Consider the following 23,779-nt stretch of genomic DNA (forward strand, 5'->3'; position numbering starts at 1 on the left):
GGTATTTTCTTATTTACTTAGTGGAAGCTGTCTCTCTGACATTTACCTGCATGGCTTATTGGTTTCCGGATGTGCACCCATCTTAATCACTGCTTTCCCTGTAAAGTGAATAGTTTCCCTTGTCTCCGCTGATTATTGTAGCATTTTCCTCCTGCAAAGATGTCAGGTGTCCGTTGAATTTCAACATTGAGCACCCAAGGGGAGACACCTGCTGTGAGTCACAGCGAGGATACTTTCTTCCTTTTCCTTGGACGCTGAAATTCTGAGAACTCTAAATCTAAATGATGCCTTTGTTCCTGCCGTGGACTTTGCCATCTGATTAGACACAATGGCAGCCCACACCATCAGACAGTCTGTCGCTGGCCGCACTCACCCTCTGGAAGGCTAGGCATGAGCTTCAGTTGGTGTTTCCATGTCAGCCGAGGTCAGACTCCACACTGGCTGCAAACATGGCTCAGGAAGAGCAAGACACTGACCCTGTCCTCAGCATGGAGCCGTCCATCAAATGTGCCCAGAGGCACCTGATCTCCCGTGGCAGCGTGCTCTCTCTAGCAGCCTTGCTACCGTCTGTTGCCAGTGGAACTCTTGGCCCCACATACATTCTACCACTATGCTCGCTGGCCATCAGCTTAGCTCCGGGTTCAGTGGGGGACCCTATTCAAGGGAATAAGGTGGAGAGTGATAGGGTAGGACACCCAATGTCCTTGTCAGTCCTCATGCGTGTGTATGAGTGATTTACCTGCAAATGGTGTACACCTCCCTCCCCAAGCCTGCCCTGAAAGCCTTTTCTAGTTAAAGCTAGAAAGGAGGGCAACTGGTATTTGGAGTTGGGTCTCAAGAAAATAACACACAAGCCAAGTGTGTTGGCGCATGCCTTTAAGCCCAGCACTAGGGAGGCAGAGGTAGGCAGATCTCTGTGAGTTCAAGGTCGGTTTGGTCTATAGAGTGAGCTCCAGGATAGCCAGAGCTACACAGTGATACCCTGTCTTGGAAAAAAAAAGAGAAGAAAAGAAAGAAACAACACACAAGCTGGATGACATGGTTGAATCAGGATGCCATTGAACAGGTCATCCAGTTGGCTCCCCAAAGGATTGTACAAATCTCAGATGGGGCAGCTCCCTGGGCCAGCATCAGGAAGCACTCTGAGAGAGATGTTCTGGTAAGAGCTATGAAATCCAGACTTGTATCAGATGAGGGTCACCGAGGCCTGCAGCATACCAGGCACTGTCCCAAGTTTTTGATGTGAGGTAATTAATTTAATCCGCTTACAGAGTCTGGTATGGAACTCCCACTAGCCCCACACCAAGGCTGAAGAAACCAAGGCAAGGAGAGGTGAGGTCAGTCAATACACAGGGACATTGGGTGGCCTTAGCATTCAGGGGAGGACCACACACACTGGGGTGGCATGTCACATCCTGATTCCCACCTACAAAGAAGTGCCACAGGTAAGCTCACTTAAAAGACTTAGTATGAAAAGAAATGCCCATAGAATCCAGTCCCTTAACACAGAGGTGACAAACTCGTCCTAGTGCCCAGAGAAGGCAAGGAACCTACCCAAGCCCACACAGGGGAATCAAAGGAGACCCTGGTCTGAACACTTGCTCTCCTTTGGTCTCAAATCTACCTGGAGAATTTCAGAGCAGTCTTAAAACTCCACATTCAGATGTAATAGTAACATAACTGCAGCCCCACTGCTAACAGACAGAAAATGAGCTATATGGACCCATTACTGTTGGCTTCCTTTCTATTCCATAGGAAACCTAAGCAAAAGGTCTTGATTATTACTCCCATTTTACAAGTAAGGAAACTGAGGTTCAGAGAACTTCAATAACTTTCCCAAGATCATAAAGCTGGGGAAGTTTGGCGCTGGGCTGTGCCAGAACTTCCAATATCCACCTTCTCAGACTCTTTGATGTGGACAGAGTAAGAACAGTCAACCTCCCCCCCCCCACACACACTTTGAACCTAGCTGAAGAATGTGGTAATTGTTCTTGTGACAATGACCTGGTGATTAAGGTCATTGGCCCATGTCCAGCTGCTTGCTCCCTGGCATAGTTCTGAGCATCAAAACATAAATATTTTCAGATTATTTCTTGTGTGTGTGTGTGTGTGTGTGTGTGTGTGTAGGGGTAAGTGTGCATGTATGTGTGTGTATGGGACTAAGTGTGTGCATGCATGTGTATATGTGTGTATGGTCTAAGTGTGCACATGCATGCAATGCTTGTGTGTGTTTATGTGTGGTTGACAGCAAGTATCTTACTCGATCACTCTCCATCTGACTGTTTTTGAAACAGGGTCTCCCACTGATCCTGGAACTCCCCAACTAGCACTAGGGACTCTCTTGTCTCTACTTGCCCATAGCTAGAATACCAGGTATTCAGAGCCGTGCCCAGCTTTTACATGGGTGCTGGAGGCCTACTCTACTGACAGAACCATCTTCTCTACCTCCCTTTAGGTTATTTCAACAAACTACCTGAGCCTGTGGTGGCGCACACCTTCAATCCCAGCACTCAGGAGGTAGAAGCAGGAGGATCTCTGTGAATTTGAAGCCAGCCTGGTCGACATAGCAAGTTCCAGAACAGACCAGGACTACATAGAGAGACCTTCCTTAAAACAAAACAACCCACAAACCCCAAAAGCAAAACCCCAAACTACCCAAGAACCAAAATCAAAAACTACCCTTGCCACTGCCAACATCGTCTCCTTTTGTTCTGGAGGGAGATGGCTCTGCCTCTGACCTGGGCTTCAGATTTCTACCTTCCACTGGGTTGAACTGGTGTTAACTAGGGGATGAGGAGAAGTCCGTGCTGGGCTTCAGAGCCCGGCACCTGGTGCAGGAGGTCAGGACCAGGATGCTGCTGGGGTTGATTTACAATGCTGGGATTAGATGACGCCCAGAGCTGGGCTCCAGCCAAGTCACAAGGAAGATTTTCCTTTTCACATTCTTAGTGTATATATGGGTGGTGGCGGCAGGGTGCGTGTGTGTGTGCATGTGTGTGTGTGTGTGTGCCCTCGCGTGTACATGTATGTATGTTTTGTCAGAGGACAAATTCTGTTTGGCATTTCTCAGACACCACTTGCTATTCTTATTTTTAATTTTGAGGCAGGATTTCTCAGTGGCCTGAAACTCACCAATTTGACTAGGCTGGCTGACCAGCGAGTGCCAGGGATCCACCCATCTTTGCTTCCTGGGTGCTGGAATTACAAGTGACCAGCCTTTTCTGGTTCTGGTATCAACCTCAAATTCAGTGCTTGCAAGGCGAGCACTTTTGGAGCTATCTCCCCGCATCCCTTCACATCCCTGACCACACATACAGCACAGAGGTTTGTGAATGGGAGGGTTCACATCTGTTAGTCCTGGGCTGAGCATTTTCTGATAGGATCACATTCCTTTCTCCAATGACCCCGGGAGCACTATCCTTATAGCCACTTATATCCAGGGATACGTAGTTAGAGAAAGGAGGCCACCTGTCCACAGACAAGTAGCAGATGGTTCATGTGGGCCTACAGACAGTGTCATAACAGCTTGAGGTAGACTAGGGCATCAGGACTGTTGGATGGCAGTCATATATCCAGGGTCTTTAAAGAGAATCTCTTCTTGCAAACACAGCCAAGCCCAGAGGGTAGCAAGAAAGCAACTTTCTGAGGTCATACAGAAAGTAAGGGCCACTGGGACTCTGTCTAGTGCTCCTTCAACCTCACTGCATGGCCTCTACACAGGAAGGGGACCTGTGATGGGAAAAAACCCTTAAGTAGAATTCAGGTTTCTACCAGGGGTGCAAGGCTGTCTTACTCAGACTCCTCCTCTTTGGTGTCCCTCAGGCTCTCCAGGAATGCCTCTTCAAGTATATCAAGCTCCTCCGTGGGCACCTGGAGCAGGGAAGTCACATGGCAAACGAGGACTCTGGCCCGGGCATCGTAGTGTCCTTGAAAGGAAACAGAACGCCCAAAGAATCAGTTCAGATGTTAACCAGAGATGTCAGCGGTGGTGCAAATGCAAAACCCAAACCTGGAGGCAAAAAGAAGAGGCCCAGGGAAGCCAACCTTAGCGGTGGCTCTCAGCAGTTCCCACCTGCCTAGTGTCACTGTCCCCTGACCCAAGCACACCAGGCCACACATCCCTGTGTGCCTACAACACGCCAAGTAATGGCTTTGGCTCACATGATGCTCTGATTTCTAAGTAAATAGTAGTCTCTCACAGCATGTCTTCAGAATGCTAAGCTCTATGAATTTGTTTCCATTGCTGCAATAAATTGCCCAGGCATAATATTTTTCAAACAATTAATAATTAATTAGTTAATTAATTATGTGTGTGTGTGTGTGTGTGTGTGTGTGTGTGTGTGTGTGTAAGCCATGGCATATGTGTGGAGCTCAGAGGACAACTTGCCAGACTCAGTTCTCCTCTTCCACTATGTGGGCCCCAGGGATGGAACTTGGGTTTATCAGGCTTGTCAGCAAGTTCTTTTAACTGTGAAGCCATCTCACTGGCCCAGATGTAGTATCTTAAGGTAATGCAAGTTGATCATTTTACAGTGCTGTGGACACAGGTTCCAGATCAAGGTGACAGCTGGACTGTTTCAAGCAGTCAGGAAGGGTCTGTTCCCAGCCTTTGTGAGATCTTGTACATGGTGTGTGTGTGTGTGTGTGTGTGTGTCTGTGTGTTTATAAGAGAGGCAAAGGGAGGAATGTGTATGTATTCATATGTATTTGCGTACTCGTGTGTAGAGGTCAGAGGTCAACATGTTTTTCCTCTACCTCTTTTCACATTATCTTTTGGGACAGGTTCTCTCACGGAACCTGGAGCTTGCCAGTTTGGCTAGTCTGACCACCAGGTTCCAAGGATGGTCCTGTTTCTGCCCCACCCCCACCCCTAGTGCTGGGACTACAAGTATGTGCTGCAGGGACACCCCTGTTTCAGCCTCCCCAGTATGTGCCATTGCACATGGCTTTTATGCGAATGCTGGGGACTGAACTCAGGACAAACACTTTCGAGACTGAGCCATCTCTCAGTCATCAGGTTCTCAAACACACCCCACTCCTGTCTTTTTTTTTTTTTTTTTTTTGGTTTTTTGAGACAGGGTTTCTCTGTATTACTCTGGAGGCTGTCCTGGAACTCACTCTGTAGACCAGGCTGGCCTGGAACTCACAGAAATCCTCCTGCCTCTGCCTCCTGAGTGCTGGGATTAAAGGCATTCGTCACCAATGCCTGGCGCCCACTCCTGTCTTTATATAAGGTTTTGCTGTGTATCCTAGGCTGGCCTTGAGGTCACTAAGTCAATCAAGCTAGCTTTGAACTTTCAATCCTACTTCATTCAGTGACACTGCACAAGTCCTTACCCAGTTTCTAGAGGCCGCCCACAGTCCCTGGCTCTTGGCTACATTACTCTAACTTCTGCCTCCTCCAGGAACACTGGGACTCCATCGTGCCACTTGGATAGTCCAGAACCATCTCCCCATCTCAAAATGCTCAATCTGGACACAATTCCAAGGTCTTTTTGTCAAAGACTTTCTGTCAAAGTCAGAGGTTCCAGGGCTGAGGGTTGACACCTCTGAGGGGCACAGATTCTATTGAACTTTGAACCTTTAACTCAGGATAAGGCTCAGCTGCCACCTTTGTCTGGACCCTCTCCAGATCATACGTGTGCTGGGGCCTATGGTCACATACAGCCCCTCTCCTGGCATTCCTCTGTGTGACTGGCTTGCCTGTGTCAGGCTAGATGACACACTGACTCATCCAAATGTCCTAGTGTAGCATCTGCCTTCAGTAAGTTGCAACGTAAGATCTTAAAATCAGATTTGTTTTTCCAGAGAGTCACAGGACTTGACATTCAGCTGCTCAAGTCTCATGGGTCCTGTGGAGACACGAATACTCAGAAGTGCAGTTTTCGGTTCCTCCTGACAATCTGTGTTGTTTGAGAAACATGGCAGGGATGAGGGTTCTTGGCTGGGAATACAGTTCAGTGGTCCAGCTGATCTAACACGCACTGGGCTCCATCCTTAGTCATACACACACACACACACACACACACACACACACACACACACACACACACACACACACACACCCCAGTTCCTGCCTTGACTGGTGGGGGCAGGGAGCAGTCCTCAGAGCCCTCAGACATATACGTTGTAATGGAAGCTGCCTACGTGCCCAGGGAAAGACTAGTGTGTGTCACGTCTTGGGGTCACTGGGTTAACACAGACAAAGGCACTCCTTTTTCTTTGAATGGAAGCTTGTGACGCCCAGTGATAATCAGGTTGCAGAGAAGGTTTGGCCAGGGTGATTAATGGGTGGCGATTGTAATTAACTGGTAATGCATGCTCCATCGGTCAAGGTGATTCAGGCTGCCACGTGCATGGTGGTTAACAAGCAGGAGCAATGTCAGGCACAAGGCCCCTCTTCCTGGGAAGGGAAGCTTTTGGGAAGGGTCATCTTAAAGACTGGGGGCTGGGCAATGGGACTGGGAGCAGAACTTCTGTTCAAGGCAGCTGGGTGGCTCCTGGGTCCTGGACTATCTCAGGCAGTTTGGAGCAATTCTCTTACCAGCTTACCAGGGGCCAATTCAATTGTAAGAGGTGGCTCAGCCACCCATCCACTTTGGCCTGAGACCCTGGTCTCCAGCAGTGACTCTGTGGATTGTGACCCCTTCAAGGGTCCAACAACCCTTTCACAGGAGTCAGTATCAGATACCTTGCGAATCTGCTATTTATATATTACAATTCATAACAGTAGCAACATTACAATTAAGAAGTAGCAATGAGGGGGCAGGAGAGATGGCTCAGTAGTTAAGAGCACGCTGCTCTTCCAGAGTTCAGTTCCCAGCACCTACATGGCAGCTCACAATCTGATGTCCTCTTCTGGTCTACAGGCATACATGCAGACAAATGGCCTGTATACCTAAAAAAAAAGTAGTAAAAAATAGTTTTATGGTCAGGGGTCACCACAATATGAGGAACTGTATTAAAGGGTCGCAGCATTAGGAAGGTTGAGAACTGCTGTCTAGAGATCTCTAGTTCTCCCAGCCCAGCATCCAGGCCATCAGCTAAGGCCAGAGCTGAGTCTCCCAAGAACAGACTAAGCTTAGCACTTTGCTCCCCTGGCATGGCTGAAGCCATTGCTCTCCTGCCTTTAGTTATCCTGCTGACTTCTCTTTCATTCTGGCTCTACGCATTCTATTTGCCCCATGGTAGCCAGAGAGGTCCATTAAAACCTTCTATCAGATCAATTTCTGTCCCAGCTTAAAAGTCCAACAGCTCCCAATGTCTTTAGAAAAACACCCAATACTTGCCATGGCCTGCAAGACTGCCCATTCCCAGGTCCCCACCACAAGCTTCTCTAGTGTCCTCCGCCACCTGCCTGTGCGTGCTGACCCCAGGCCCTTTTTACCTGCATGCTGGCTGGCTGTCAAGCCCTCCCCCAGGGTGCTGCCAGGCTGGCCCTGGTCCACCAGTCAAGCTTCAACTTAGAGCATCAGCTCCTTGGAGAGGCCACTGGCTTCTCACCAAGAGCAGCCCAGCCTCAGCCACCCTGTTTCCCATATTCGTGTCAACTCTTGTCTGGCTCAGCCCATTAGAATGCTGGTCCCACAGGGCAGGGCTCTCTACCTGCTCCTGACTATGTCTGAATTAGTAGGTGCCCTCACTGACAGACCACAGTCTCCCTGGCCCACCAGGCTCTCTGCTGTGTCCATAGCCCCACATGACACAAAAGGCCTTTGCCACTTCTGCGTGTGTTATTATTATTATTTTCATTAACTCAGAGTCATTCCTTCCCAGGGGACAGGGTGGGTGGCACAGAGCATACCTGGCTAAGCCCCTCCCCCAAGCGCTTATTAGGAGCCAAGCTCTGATGATGCTTAGAACATTGTGGTTTATGCACAGCTCAGTTCTCCTCAGGGGTTACCTCCCCTGGGAAGCCCTTGTGGATGCCATGGCCTCTGTGGCCTCAGCAGCAGCTTCTCTACCATCCTCTACTTCCTGCCTGTGCGTGCTGACCTCAGGCCCTTTATACTTGATCCTATTGATCACCAATTGGACAGGCAGCTTTGGGGCTGGGGATGGAGCTCAGTTGCTAGCGTGCCTCCATAACACGCGTGCACGAAGCCCTGGCTTCCACCCTCAGCAGTGCATAAAGCAGGCCTGGTGGTGCATGCATGCCTGTAATCCTAGCTCTCGGGAGGTGGAGGCAGGAGGACCATCTTGGGACCTTGTCTCAAGCAAAAAATAAAAATAAATATGTTGGTAGTTCTGACTGTCTACTTTTTTAACTGTCTGTCTCCAGTTGCAAGATGTTTGGCTACACTGTTTATGTCACTGTAATGGGTTTAAATAAAAACCCGAGTGGCCAATAGCTAGGCAGGCTTCTCAGGCCCGGAGGATGCTGGGAAGAAGGTGGAGACACCAGGGATGAAGAGCAAGCAGCGTGTGCAGTACAAAGTAAAAGTAACGGAGCCAGGTAAAAGAACACAGATTAAAAGATATGGGCTAATTTAAGTTACAAGAGTTAAAGACAAACCTAAGCTATCAACTGAGCTTTCATGATTAGTAATAAATCCCTGTGTTGTGATTTGGGAGCTGTCTGGTGGGACAGGACAGACCAGCTACAGTTTCCCACTCTAGAATACAAGTTCCAAACCCACTGTGTACCTCTAATGCTGGGCCCTGCCTGGAACCAAGAGAGGCTTATACTCTACACGGATGAAGGAAGGACTCTGGAGGAATCGACAGACAGACCAATGTTGGGAGAGGCGCAGTTTTGGAATGTTAATTAGTCTAGATGACTTGGTTCTCCCTTCTGGCAGAAGCATCCCATGATTCGTGGGTCAATGAGATGGTTCAGTGGATAAGTGTGCTTGCCGCCATCTGGACAATCCTGAGTGCTGGATTACAGGAAGACACAACCAGATACTGTTCGTGATGACATGCTCATCCTGCCAACCCGTAAGATGGTTCAGCGTGGTGAAAAACCAGGTGAAACCGTGTCCATCCTCTCTAGCGTGTCACACTGAACAGCGGCCTCTGAGCTGGGGTTGCAAGCAAGGCTATGAGCTGCCTGCTGCCGTGCAAGAGCTGTGTCCTTCAACCCTCTTCCCAGGGTCTGGGGACACCCCTTACAGGCCACTCTCATGAACCCGCTGGCCTGCCTCCTGCTCTGCTAGCTCCCTGTTCACCAGCTTTCCTGATAATGCATTTATAGTCATCAGTTACCCCTATTCTTACTCTAGATGAAAAGTCTCCTAGGAAAGAGAAGGCCACGCCGTATTTGACTCCCACTTGTGCATTGCCTGTGGCTAGGGCAGAGGGCACAGAGATATACTTCAGAGGCGGCCTCCAGCTCTGCCTCTTCAGAGGCCGGCCGGCCGCGTGGCTGCACACATGCCTCTGTCATTCAGGTCCGGAGGCAGCAGCACAGTAAGGGGTGGATTGTGGGTGATGATTCAGGGTTAGAATCCCACCACTTGGCTCCCAGCTATGTGGTCTCAGACAGGTTATTGTACCCTCCGTGCCACATTGTCCTCTTCTGTAGACAGGGACAGCCATTGCGCCTGTCTCCTGGGGGATTGTGTGGCTTCCACCCAAGAGTGCTTGGAAAGGAAGGCCTCAGCTGGGAGTGGGGAAACAGCCAGCACCCAGTGAGTTCCTCTACAGGAACGGTTCCCAGGGCCTTGTGCAGGGCCAGTGCATACAACAGCAGTTCAGAGCTTATTTGCTGATAGAGGAAGCAGGATGTTGCGAAATTAATCATCAATTGCCCAAATCTCAAGGACGCAACCAGGGAACTCAGTAACTCAGTCACAGGAGGAGACATTTCAGCCAGGCCAGCCTTATTTCCCAAAGCCCTGATCATTGTGGGAGAAAGCAGAGTCAAGCGTGAGGCACGCACTGCTATGGCTCACGTGCCTGGGGTGCAGGGTGTCTTGGCTTTATGTTGATCCTTGGGGGATCCGTGAAAGGCATAAGGAGGGCAGAGGGCAAAACTCAGGGTTCAGTAGCCCTGGCTTTGATTCAGAGTTGACACTGAGGTTTGTGCTGCCTTAAATGGAATTCTGAAATGTAACCCTGGGTTACCTCCTTAACCTCTGGGACCCTGATTTCTTCACCATAAGTATGAACAACAATATGGATTTCAGTAGCTGATCTGAAGTTGCAATACTATGCAATAACTCACAATCTATTTAAAGAGCCCAAAGAGCAACTTCAATGACTTGTAAGGATTACTGAGTGCAAATAAACAGGTCTCAACTGCGATAGCAACCGTTTGATTTTGCAGTGACATCTGTGTGTGCGTGGATGCAAAAGCACATATATGAGGTCAGAGGCTGAGGTCAGAGGTTGTCACTGGCCTTCTTTCTCAGTTGTCCTCTCACAGGACCTAAAGCTCACTGATTCATCTAGGCAGGCCGGCTGGCCAATGAGCTCCAAGGATCCACTTGTCTCAATATCCCCAGAGCCTAATTTAGAGGAATGCTGCTGTCCTTGACTTTTGTATGGGTGACAGGGATCCAAATTCAGATCCTCACGCTGTGCAGCAAGCACTTTACTGAATGAGTTGTCTCCCCAGCCCTGGAGACACTGTTGATTGTCACAACATAAGATGCTCTATTGACATCTCATGGATAGAGGCCAGGGAGGCTGTGTGACATCCACAGCAGGCAGGATGCCCCACCACACAGGGTCCTCTACTCCAGACATCCACAGAACCCGCTGGGCCAGAGCTGCCAGCTCAGGTTGGTTACCTGCACTGCATGGCTGGCTTTTACAGCTGTGTGGCAAACAGCTCTGTGGGGGTGCTACAGGATAAAGGAACATGGTTGGAAGCCCACCCAGCTGTCACTGTGGCATCGCTTTGTAACAATCATCCCCAGACTGTCAGTAAGGGTCAAATTTCCAGCAAGTTTTGAGAAATGTCGCCTTTCATGTTGATTTCCTGGGCTGATTCCATGATTACTCAACCTGCTCCACACAGGGAGAAATCTAGCTTCCCTGCCGGGCAACCCCAGCCAGCCTCTGGAGGAAAAGGATGTTCAGAGGGACTGATAGCTCTGTTCTAGGCTTGTTCTCTGGAGAAAGACCGTCTGCCTACCATTCCGCTTCTTTCTCTGTCCCCTCTCCTCCTTCCCTCTCATTCTTCCATCCATCTATCCACTTACCCATTCATGCATCCATCCACTCACCCATCTATCTGTCCATTCATCTACCCACTCACCCATCATCCATTCATTCCCCCATCCATCCATCCATCCATCCATCCATCCATCCATCCACCCACTCATACATACATACATATGTACATAATATCCTGTTTGCCTACCTGCTTTCACCCATCCATCTACCCACTCAAGCACCAACCTATCCACTTATCCGCCCTCCATCTACTCTTCCTTCCATCCATCATCCATCCATCCATCCATCCATCCATCCATCCATCCATCCATCATTCTTAGTAAGGGTGCTTGGTAAGTGGTGTTTTTTTCTCAATACAGATACAAAAAGCAGTGCTGGTTGAGACGTGCATTTCAAAGAGGACACCCAGAAGAGGGAAGGTAGCCATTTTGAACCCACATAACGATTCAGTAAGTGTCAGCTCCTAGGTTGCTCGCACAGACCTATATATCGGTGCTCACATGTGCTCATGATGGTTTGTGCTGATGAAGTGAGGAGGATGGGGAGGAATCACATGGCTTTCTGGTGAGACAGGAAAGTGCAGCACATGAATGAGCAAGGCCAAGGCAGGTTCTTCTACCCAGTGGAGAGGCGAAGGGAGGAAGTACTGGTTCAAGAGGCCAGAGACCTGTTTCGACTCCCGGTCTACTACTCACTGTAGTAGAGGTCCCCTTTCCTCTCTTGGCTTTGGTCTTTCCTGTTGAAATGACATCATCCAAATCAGCCTCGATGCGTGAGTTTCAGGTCTGCAAACTGAGGCAATTGTCTGTAGTGCGTCACTGGGGCCCGGAGAGTCAGGCGACTATGTGAGCCCTTAGATCCATGCTCGGTGCAGAGCAATTGCTCAACACACGGTGGCTTTGCTGTCATTGAGATTGTACTATCAGGCCTGGGTTGACTATATCCATTAAAGGCAAGTGCTGGAAACTTAGCCCCAGTGTGAGTGTCAAGGGGGGGAATCTTTAAAGGGAAGGTCAGGCCAGGAGGGGTTAAAGCTGGCAGTTCCTGAGAGGGCCCCGGCCCATCCTGTTTTCTCTCTTTCTCTTTCCTGCCCTCCCTTGCACTTCCACTTTCTGCCATGGGACAGTTCAACATGAAGGCTCGTGCCAGGCCCTTGATATTGGGCCCAGCCTCTTGAACTGTAAGAAATCCATCTTTGTTCTCTGCAAGAGAACCCAGACTCAGGCATTCTGTCACAGCACATCACAGTTTAAGGACCCAGAGCTAGAAGTTCACTCAGTGGTTAAAATGCGTGCTGTGCAAGTGTGATGCCCTGAGTTCTGATCCCCTGAACCCAAGTAAAGCTGGACACTATGGTGAAATGCCATGGGGAGGCGGAACTCTCTGGAAGCTCACGGGCCAGCTAGCCTGGTGTATGCCATTGGAGTAACAAAAAGCCTGTCTCAGACAAGGTGAGGACTCACGCATGAAGCTGTTCTCTCACCTTGCAGCATGCCCCCACCATCCAACTGGTAAAACAAAGGACCAAAAATACCCTCTGGGCCAGAGCCCGGAGCAGTTGTCTGGGATCAAATCAGCAGTTATTGATGGGTCTTCTAGGGCCCAGACTATGCATTTCTGGCAAAGCTCTGGGGGTTGCTGGTGCTGATGCTGGTACTGGTGCTGGTGGTCTGCGGACCATACTGGGAACAGCAGGCTTAGAGATCTTTTCAAACAACACAGAATTCTTATTGTCCCCATAAGCAGCAGCCTCCATGAAGAGTAACCCACAGGCTCTGCCATCCTGATGGGCAGTGTCTGCACCAGACAAACTCTCCTCAGCAACCAAGCATGAGAAGGCAGTGTACACAGTCTATGTGAGGCCCGAGGAAGCCCTGGCTCCCCGCTCTTTAAGGGTCCCTGAACACTGCCTTGCATAAAAGGGTCACCAGAGATAAACTCAGCCTCTCCAAGACACCCTGGTCACAGGCACTGGACAACCAGAACCCCAGAGCTGAGGTAGCACTCTGGAACTCCATCTCCTCCATTGCCACACCTGTCTGTCTGTCTGTCTGTCATCTGGCAGGCTCTGTCACAGGAGGCCTTCTCCACAGCTGCTTGGCTGAGGCTGTGGGTCTCACAGCTACCCAGCCTGATCACTCAGGTCCTTGATGGCCCCGAGCCTACCCACATCTGTCACCTCAGTGCCTGCCAACCCCAGGACCCCTTCCTGTCCATTCCTGCCGTGCTTTGGACTCCTCCCCTGAGAGTTTCCCAGGTGGTTTTTTGAGCAGTTTCACATAGTCCAGGTTGGCATTGAACTCCAGATCCCCATGAGTCTACCTTCCCAAGTTCTTTTTTTTTTAAATAAAAGCATGTGCCACCACACCTCATACTAATTGCCTGGCTGGGGATTTCCTCTTAAAATTTTTTTGCCCTTTCCCCCTGGTTAACAGAATAAACAGTTAAGGTTTGGGAACTAAAAGCTCAGATGAGGGAACAGGCGATACCTATGAGTTGGCAGAAGATGGTGGACATCGGCTATTGGGGGAGATAGCCACGGCTGTTTAGGGTTGAATGAAGTCCCTCACTCTCCACACCCACATTAAGATGTACCTGGTATGGAAGGTGACTTTATGTCAGAAAATTGTTTTTTTCAGATATTAAATTAAAACCCTTGAGAGGGGGTTTTCCTGATGAGGTGTCCTTCCAAGAGATACACAGACGGGAAGATGGGGAGAAGGCAAAGTCCTTGGGAAGGCCAGAAAGGAATTGGGACCCAGGTCAAGGTGCACTAAGAGCAAGCAGAAACTGAAAGACACATGAAGGATCGCATTAGAGCTTCCAGAGGGAGCACACCCGCTATCTGCGTTTTAGACACCTGGCTTCTCAGGTACAGCCCTTTGTCTCAGGAAACTAACACCCGGCCTTACCGCTCACTGAGTAACTCTGGCAGACCAAAAGGCTGGCAGTCCCTGAGCTGCCTTCCTCCATAAAGAGACTGGCAGATCTCTCCTAAACTTATTCGACAGGAGTTTGCTAAGTGCCTGGTGCTAGGCTTGACCTGCCGGAAGCTTCCCAGCAGCAAGGAAATTGTTATGTACCAAGAAGCACAGAAGAAAACACAAGGCAGCTTTTGTCGACCACACGGAGAGGCCCGGTGACTTCCCTGTGTGTGACAGCTGAACTCGTTAGTCTGACTGGACGTGGAATCACCGTGAGAGCTGAACTCGTTAGTCTGACTGGACGTGGAATCACCGTGAGACTGTTTCCGGCAAACTTTAAGTGAGGAGTGAGCATCCACCTTCTCTGCTTCCCGACTGTGGATGTCATGTGACCTCACCGTATGCTCCTCCCACTACCACCAGAAAGGCTTTTGTCACCATGTCATCTGTTCCTTGATGGACTGTACCCTGAAACCATGAGCCAAAACTGTTAAGTCTCCAACCCAGACAAATGACCGAGGTGCCTATCAAATGACGTATCAAAGCAGACCTGGCCACCAGGTTCTCCCAGCATCCCTCAGTCCCTACCGGATACAGGGTATGGTTGGTACACCCCACCCCCTACCCTAAACTTCTCCAGCCCAGCAGCTGGGCTGCCCTTCCCCTGATGTCCTTTCCTATATAACCCAGCCATTCTGTTGCCTGGCCCTCTCTTTTGCCCTTTACTCTAGCGGCCCCTCCCTCACATGGTTCAGGGTCATGTCCACTCTGGACTCTCCCAGATGTCCCTGCCTCTGCCTATGCTCTCTCTTTTATCTACAATAAAACTTCTCCTCCACTATACCTACAGCAGTTAGGTCCTTCCTTTTCTTCTTTTCATTTAAAAATAAACCCTTTTCTTCCTTGAGCTGGTGGGTTTTTAAAAACTTTTTAAAAAAGTGTGTGTGTGCCGTGCCCGAGGAGGCCAGAGAAATGTTGGATTACCTGGGACCGACAGCATTATAAACGGTCGTGAGCCACCATGTGAGGACTGGGAATTAAACCCAGGGTGTCTGGAGGAGCAACCAGTGCTCTTAACCACTGAGTCATCTCTCCAGCTCCAATACTCTATTTTTAAACTAAAACTCAGCGGAAAGCAGTCCCCCATAACCATAAATTACACAGCTGAGTTTCCCACAGTCGGGGAAACCCCAGGGGTCAGAACACCTGGAAGGCATCCTCAGGTTGTTTTTGCTCAGCCACTTTGTCATAGCAACGAGAAGAGTGCAACGGATGCAAGAAATGCATACTGACAAGGAGGGCCATCCTTGTGCCCCACAACTCGACTCAGAGGCCTTTGACCAGAAGATTCTGAGCTTCAGGCCAGAGAATTCTAGAACGCTGTAAGCCAGGCGTTAATGGACCTTTCTGGAGAGTTTGAAGACCTCATCTTTGGAAGGTTCTGACTTGTGAAAATGGAAAATTTATTTTCAAAAAGCTCAAACCGAATGTCAGGAGGCTTTCTTGGCTTGAACTCAGCTTCCTAGAAGTGGTTTCCCAGGTTTGGGCACGAGGTATATAGAGGAGATGACAGCTAGTTAGCAGCTGTGCTGGATAGTTTTATGCTGACTTGACACAAGTTAAAGTCATCTGGGAGGAGGGAACGTCCTTAAGAAAACACCTCCGTAACATCCATCTGTAGGGCATTTTCTTAATTAGTGATTGATGGGTGGGGCCATCCCTGGGCTGGTGGTCCTGGGTTCTATAAGAAAGCAGGTTGAGCTAGCCGGTAAACAGCACTCCTCCATGACCTCTGCATCAGCTCCTGCCTCCAGATTCCTATCCTGCATGAGTTCCTGTCCTGACTCCATTCAAAGATGAATTACAATGTGGAAATGTGAGCCAAATAAGCCCTTTCCTCCCTAACTTGTTTTTTGATCACGGCGTTTGATCATGACCATAAAAACCCTAACAGCAGGTATACACGACGCATGAGTTACCAGCTCATGGAAGCTTGTACCCAAGTTCCAGAAACTGTGGACTCTAGGTAATATGTGGCAGTTAGATCCCCTGGAAGGAGGTCCTGAGAGACCATTAGATGAAGCTGTGAGGGTTAGGCCTAAAATCCAATGGAGAACTCCAAAAGGGTGGAGAAAACCAAGACCATGGGACATATGCCAAGGAAAGCTACAGTCTCTCCCATGCCTCCCCACCATGATGCTATGACATCAGATTGTGAGCCAAAACAAATCCTCTGTCCTTGTCAGGCGTTTTGTTACCAGGGTAGGTGACGGCTGAGTGAAAGGGGGTAAGGATGGAGCAAGTGGGCGGACCAAGGACAGGAAGTCATGGTGCCCAGCCTGGAGTGTATGCAGAGAGTAATTAGAGAGTAAGGTGTGTGTGTGTGTGTGTGTGTGTGTGTGTGTGTGTGTGTGTGTGTGTGTGTACGCGCGCACAAGGACTCCAAGGTGCAGAGAGCCAGAGAGCACTGGACACCCAGGGTGCTGCAAGGAGCCACAGCTGGTAGCAGCCACACTCAGGGCTGGGACGTGACTGTATTGAATGAGGAGGTAGAGAAGAGGATGAGCAGCCACGGGGGCTTCAGGGCCACATTGTGTGTGTTGGAAGCCTTTGATGGGTATGAGGCAGGGAGACGAGGGTGGCCACACGCTCCTCTGGAAATGTCACTGAGATGTAATTGGATAGCAGGGCATTGACTGGAGTGACAGTGAGGAGACCCCAGCTATCACCCAGGTGGCCCTAGGATGCCGAGTGGCAGGGAGGGGACAGATATGAGGGTTATGATATAGAAATTAGACAAATCCCATCAGTGTGACATGGTTCTCATCAAAAACAGACACACTGGGCAGACACGGGTGCAGCGTGGTCACTGTCTCCCCCCCCCTGCACCCACATCACAAAAGCAACAAATCCACTTACCATCCTTGAGTGAGAAGCTCAGAAGGTCCTGTGGGAAAAGGAGACAGTTATCAGTGAAGAGCTGACAGCCTACCACCCAGCTCATGTGACAGATAAGCACTGTCTCTTATCAGGTGGAGATGGCAAAACCTTTCCACCCTGCGGCACAGTGGCGAGCCAGGTAGCAACTGTATGCACGAGTACTAAGCAGGCCAACGAGAGGAGGGGAAGGCCCTGCTTTCTCCCTGTGCACATGGCCGGCCACCAGTAGACCATGCCATAGCTTCTGCCTACTTAAGCTGCACTCAGAGAGGGCCAGTGACATGCTCAAGGTCACACAGCAAAGCTGCTCCTTCAGAAAAAGTCACCATAGCTTGGTAGAATGCAGGCTCTGGGGGCAGGCCACCAAGGTTCGAATTCTGGCTTTGGTTACTTACCAGCTGTGTGACCTTGGGTAAGTAACTTAACCCTTCTTTGCCCCAGTCTTCTCAACTATAAAGTAGGGATGATTATACAGGTTAAACATCCCTAATTAAAACAAAACCCCAATTCCAAAACCATATACTTTATAAAATATTTATTTCTGTGTATGCACGTGAGCATGTGTGAATTTACGTGCACCACATGCATGCAGGAACCCGAGGAGGCCAGAAGAGGGCACTGCATTCCCTCTGACCTGGAGTTATGTCAACAGCATCCAACTCCCAGTTTCAAAACTTTTCAAGTGAAGAAAGTCCATACTGTGAACTGTGGTGCCGTGCACAGATGTATTAAAATGTATAAAAATCACCCTCGGACTATGTGTATAAGATGCACAGGAAACATACATCAATTTTGTGCATATTCCCGAGGGTCCCACCTAAAGATACCTTATTATGTGTATGCAAATAGCCTTGGGGCTGGCTGCTGGGAACAGAGAATGAGTCGTTTCCCTTCCAGCTCAGTCACGTGAGCTGGAGTGGCACATGATCCAAAACTCCATCGTCATCTATTACGGTGATGGTCACAGCCGATACTGAATCACCACGGTAGAAACCATCGCTATTCACGTAACAGTCAGCGTGCTCATGAGGAGGCCTTGCCTTCACAGAAGTTAACACACTTGATTCTCAAACAGCCTCCTGGGGCAGGGACACAGGCTGAGTGCCCTGTGTCCAAAGTGCTTACAACCAGAAGGGCTTCCAAGACTTCCAGTTGGGAGGGGGGAAGGCTGGAATGCTTTTTAAGGCTTATTTTATTTTATGCACATGGGTGTTTTGTATGCATGTATGTCTGTGCACCACATGTGTGGGGCCCAGAAGAGGGGGCCGGAGCCTCTGAGGACGGAGTTGTGGACGGCTATGGGTCACCACCCAGGGGCCAGCGCACCTGAGTGACTGCTGAAGGGTCTCCTCTCAGGATGGGGTCCTTCAGTAAAGTCTGAGCAAAGATGTCGGCTCCTTCGCCTCCCAGGCCACTGGCAAAGGCAGTCATGGTTGGGAGGACAGCTTCGGACAAATGCAGCCACTTCACCAGGCCTGTCACAAATTCTGTGCAGAAGGGGCTAAAAGAGACACAGTTAGATCCCAGCCCTTTGGAGAGGCCCATAATGGATGGACAGGGTCACATGTCAGCCTGTGGTTAGGGGTCCAGTCACAGGCCCAACACTGAGACGGTCTAAACAGAACCATAGGTGACGAGGCCCGTGTCTTCAGTTCTCACCAAGACTTTTTACCAAGAGGTAAATGAAACACAGGGATGAAGGCAGCCAGTTGCTGCCGCCTGTGTGCCCTGAGCCTGAACCACACAGGGGAATAAGGAAGCAGGGGACAGAAGTCACTCCGGAGTGGTGGGATGTGTGAGGAACACAGGGAGGGACCAAGTCCTAAGCAGAGTCACCTGCTGAGCTGACAGCAGCCTTGGGAAACCAGGAGACATGCCTGGATGTCACCATGGACTCATGTCTGGAAAGGGACCATCGTAAAGATGGAGGGCTCACTCCAGCAGGTGCGCTGCCACAGGGCCTGCCAGGGGACAACGGGGCCGCTGTGGAGAGTGGGGAGCCCCACGGTCTGAGATAGAAGTGCCCTGTATCTTCTTGGGGACCATGCAGAGTTCACACCAGGCTTCTGATGCAGGCTGCCCTCAGTGCAGGGCTGAGGTTTTGGTGAGGGAGGGGTGGTAAGGGCGTGGAGAACAGAATTCATCAAGAAGTAAGGAAAGAGAGAAAGGCTAAAGCTGAGATCCCTCATTTAAACTCCAGAAGCAGAGTTCCAGGTGCCCTGGGCTCTGCTGCTATCGGTGGACTCCTAGAGATATTCAGAGATCCCTGGTGGTGGAGGAACCCAAGGAGCCCTCCAACCTTACACTACACAGTCCCCCCATCTCATTCCTTACGGCTGCTGGGGAGCAGAGACCTCTAAGGCTGCTAGTGGGGGTGGGGTGGGAGTTGGGGTCCAAATCATGGCTTTGTTGCCACCAGAATCTGGTCTGAAGTAGAGATTACTGCCCACCCCCACTGGGGACCAGCACCTACAGAAGGGAAGAAGGGAGCAGGGCTAGGCAGAGGGAGGACATCCTGTTGCCATCTTGAGAGACACCTCAGCTGACACTGCCATTGACCCTGCGGGACATTCTGAATTTGGGGTCCCCTCCCCCTCCCAGTGGTTCCAAGGGTTCACTCTATGCCAGGTATCTTGGGGAGTCAGGCTACATCTTGGGAAGGTGGTCCTGTGTAGCTAGGGTAGGCCCCAAAGGCTGTACAGAGCTCAGGTAGTGCTAACAGCCCCTCCTCCATTCCTATGAAAAATAGAGGGCCCCAGCAACTTGGGAAGGTAGCTTGTCCTCTGTCTGTGCCTCTGAGTCCTTATCTGTAAAATGGGTTTAAGAGACCAGCTTCATAAGGCAGAACGCAGGAAGCAGGAAATGTCTGAGCAATGCCAGTCGGCATCGTGACTGATAGGAGGTGACTGAGGGAGACAACAGAGAAAAGGGTGAGAATTGGACGGTGACGCCCAGCCGCCCTGGGAAATCCTCGGAGCACCACTTCACCTTATTTTCTAAGGCTATAAAATGAAGGTGACATTGGGACCCACCCCAGGAGTTACATAAGAAGATAAAATGACAGGAGCAGTGTGTGGCATCTGCAGACCTGCAGTAAATGCTATCTCCCGTGATGGCCTCGTGATAGATAAATAACTCACTTCCCACTGGGTCATCCCAGGGATAGCGGGTGGGTGTGGACGGCGATGTCTTCGGGAGTGATTAAGTGGCTGAACATGATGGAGCTGTCAGTGCAGCACAGGGATGGCTCAGGGCCAAGGGAGTAGTCTAGCCTGCCGTCTGCCAAGAAAGGCCCAGACCCAAACAACTATCTTGTCACAAGAGTACAGCTTAAAGAGCATAGCCACTGACGTTGCCACTACTTACCCCATCTATCTCTGCCTCGGATTTTTAAAATATAAAATAGTTGTGTGTGATAATGATGCAACCCAGCTCATAGGGGTGTTGGAAAGATCAACAGAGTTAATATCTGTCCTGGGCTAAGAAAGGCACATGTGAGGCTCTTCCTACCGACATATTTCTACAATGGTGGCTCTAGTTTCACTTCTGTGATAAAGTATCCTGACCAAAAGAACATCTTAGGGAAGAAAAGGTTAACGTGGCTCATGATTCCAGGCAACAGTCTGTCATTGCAGGGAAGTCAAGACAGGAACTTAAAACATAGTATCTACGGTCATAAGCAGAGATGGAACAAGTCATGGATCCTTGCCTGTTTGCTGCTCCCGGCTAGGTTTTCTCTCTCACACTGCTCGGAACCCATGCAGAGGGAATGGTGCTGCCCACAGTGGACTGGGGTCTTCCTACATCAATCAGCAATGAGACAGTCCTCCACAGACATGGCCTCAAGCCGTTGTCATCTAGACAGTAAGGTTTTTCCTAGGTGGTTCTGGGCTGTGTCAAGTTGACAGTTAAACAGCAGCACGATGGTCTAGTTGAAAGCGTGTGCGTGTGTGTGTGTGCGTGTGTGTGTGTGTGTGTGTGTGTGTGTGTGTGTGTGTGTGTTGCTAGTGTAGCCACTGAACAAGTTAAGTAGTAAGTCAGATGGCAGGGTATTGGTAATTGCTGTAACTGTGGCTGGTTGGCTTGAAAGTTACAAACATAAGGCAGTGATGGGCAGGGGTTTTGCTCAGTGATAAAGTGCACACACAGTGTGTGTAGGACGTCAGGGTCCATCCCCAGCACCGTCAAAACTGAAACATGACAGCAGCAGCCTTTAAAGGCAGTGACGATCATCACACGACTCAGTCTTTCCTGCCACAGCCCCATGAGGATTGTCAACCCAGTCCCCCCAGAGTTGGCAACCTAGATCCAGACATGCTAAGCCCTAGGTTCAGACATTCGTCTTGCGCCCCCACCGCCATGCTTACCCACCATGGAGCCAGCCCCTCTCTAGAACTGCATCACCCAGGGTCATCATGTGCTGGTCGCTCACTAAGATCATCCTTATAGGTAGGGCACCCTGGCTTTTGGGTACAAGGTCTCCAGGGTCCCAAGGGGGAACACAGGCAGGGCTTCCTTGGATTCTTGGCTTCCTCATTCCTCCTCCAAAGTTTCTCTCCTCATGAACCACAAACAATAGCCTTCAGGAATCTGGCCCCTGGCCTGCTTTTAGGAATAAAGTTTTATTGGCACACAGCCATGGCCTTGTTGTAGCCACTTTGGGGCAACATCAGTGAAGCAGAATAATTGACACAGACCACAGCCTGAGAACAAAAAATACCCGAGCCTTGGCAGAAGGAGCTTGTGCTGAACTTTGTCTGCCCAGCCAGTTTTGACTTTTTCCTTTTTTTTTTTTTTTTTTTTGAGATGTGGCCTCAGCAGATAGCCTAGATTGGCCTTGAACTTGTGATTCTTCTGCTTCAGAGCATGCAGCAGGAGAGAAGTCTGACCCTGGAGCTGCTGCACCTGGCTGGCTTTCTGCTGCTTCTTTGGTTTTATTTTTGCCTTTTTTGTTTCATTTCTCTTTGTTTTTGTGGTGTGGGGCCTCATGCGTGCTAGCCAGGCACTCCCCTGCTGCCCTTCATCCCCACCCTGCCTGGCTCTACCCTTTGAATAAATCGAGCCAATTGTAAGGAGCAGCAGCTGGAACACTCACAGGACAGATAAGAAATAAATATTCCAGACATTTGCTTTGATGTCCCAGGAGGACAAAAAAAAAAAAAAAAAAAAAAAGAAACCAAAAAACAGACCATTGAATGTTTTCTAAAGATAACAGAATCCAACAGCCTATCTGGGCTTTAAAAAGACAGAGAGTTTTAAAAAAATGTGTTTTACCTTAAAATTCAGATGGGCAGCGACTTGGAACACAGCATGGGAAACAGTGAGAAACTGGGGAGCCCAGGGAGAATTCTGGGGGACACAGGAGCAGAACTCACATCCCTAGTGTCCTTTTAGTAGTGTCCAGGACAGGCCTGCAGTCGCAGTCATCAGGACCTGCCTTTGGAGGGTCCTTGGTGGTGGCGATGGTGGTGGTAATGGTGATGGTTGCTGTGGTGGTGGTGGAGGAGGTGGCGGTGGTGGTGATGGTATTGATGGTGGTGGTGGAGGTGGTTGAGGTGGTGATGGTGGTGATGGTGATGGTATTGATGGTGGTGGTGGTGTGGTGGTGGTGGTTTGTTGTGTGTGAATGCTATCCAGCTTATCTGCTTAGGGGAGCTTTTGAGGAGTTGCTGGCTTCCCAGGCTTGATACAAGTAAGGGACAGAGTAGGTGTTGAGCTGAACTCTTGCAGGAGATGGACATGGGTTGTCTGGTGTGGTGGTTTGAATGAGATGCCCCTTATTAGTCTTGGGCACCTGAATGCTTCGTCCCCATTTGGTGGCTGTTAGGGAAGGAGTAGGAGGTGTAATCTTGTTTGAGGAGGTGTGGCATGGGGAGTGAGCTTTGAGGTCTCAAAAACCTCCCGTCATCCCCATTGTGCTCTCTGCCTCTTGCTTGTGGCTTTGAGATATGAGTTCTCCGCTGTTCCTGCCACCATGCCTGTGCTTCACAACCATGGACTCAAACCCTCTGAAGCCATAAGAGCGATTAATCTCTTTGTTTTATAAGCAGCCTTGGTCCTGATGCTTTGTCATAGCAATAGAAAGTAACTAAGATGCCTGGGAACAGAATATCCAGGATGTTTTTTACTGCCAGATGGAGGCTATGGGAACAACGATGACATCATCATTATCATCATCATTTGAAACAGGGGCTAACTTAGCCCAGGCTGGCTTCAAATTTGCTATGTGAGTGAGGATGACTTTGAGCTCCTGATCTTCCTGCCTTCATACCACAAGGGCTGGGAATGCAATCCCATGTCACCATGCCCAGTGTGGTGCAGGGCTGTGGCTCTGAGCCAGGTTCTGCAGAGGTCATCTACACACATCCCCTGCCCTGCTGTCTCTGTGACATCAATGCAGTGCCTCTTGGGTCTCATGATGGCAAAAACTGCCAAATACTCACCCCTACCACTACCCCAAGGCTGAGGCTTGACCCTGTGACCGGATCTAACCAATTTCACAAAAGGAAGCCTTGGGTCAGGGCTGGAGGTGGGGGCAGATTAAGAAAGACAGACAGAAGTCCTGTGAAGATGGGACATATAGAACCGAAGCAGCCATTTTGTGATGAGGAATCTTACAAATAAGCAAGTGCCTCTGGAGGCAGACAATCAACTGGGAGTGATCTGCCTTTAGTTTCTGTTATTGTTTGCTTGTTTTTAGCACACAAGGGAAAGACATCCATCACTGCTTCTCTTTTGGTTCTGTGTTGTAGGACTTGTACCCTGAAGCATCCTGGCGGCAGGAACAGATT

At 49.8% G+C, this 23,779-nt stretch overlaps 1 protein-coding gene across 3 annotated transcripts in view; it reads right to left on the reverse strand.

Moving 5' to 3' along the window:
• Tmco4 (transmembrane and coiled-coil domains 4) overlaps nt 1-23,779 on the reverse strand; it is a 77,058-nt gene that overhangs the window by 38,872 nt on the left and 14,407 nt on the right. For all 3 annotated transcript variants that reach the window (XM_005081049.4, XM_021233530.2, XM_021233532.2), the window contains exons 5-7: nt 18,315-18,489; nt 16,968-16,995; nt 3,794-3,926 (exon numbers count right to left, since the gene is read on the reverse strand). In XM_005081049.4, coding sequence (XP_005081106.1) covers nt 3,794-3,926; nt 16,968-16,995; nt 18,315-18,489 — 336 coding nt within the window. The remainder of the gene's footprint in view (nt 1-3,793; nt 3,927-16,967; nt 16,996-18,314; nt 18,490-23,779) is intronic.

Source organism: Mesocricetus auratus, unplaced genomic scaffold (assembly GCF_017639785.1).
Source record: "Mesocricetus auratus isolate SY011 unplaced genomic scaffold, BCM_Maur_2.0 Super-Scaffold_100014, whole genome shotgun sequence".
In the NCBI taxonomy this organism is placed as follows: domain Eukaryota; kingdom Metazoa; phylum Chordata; class Mammalia; order Rodentia; family Cricetidae; genus Mesocricetus; species Mesocricetus auratus.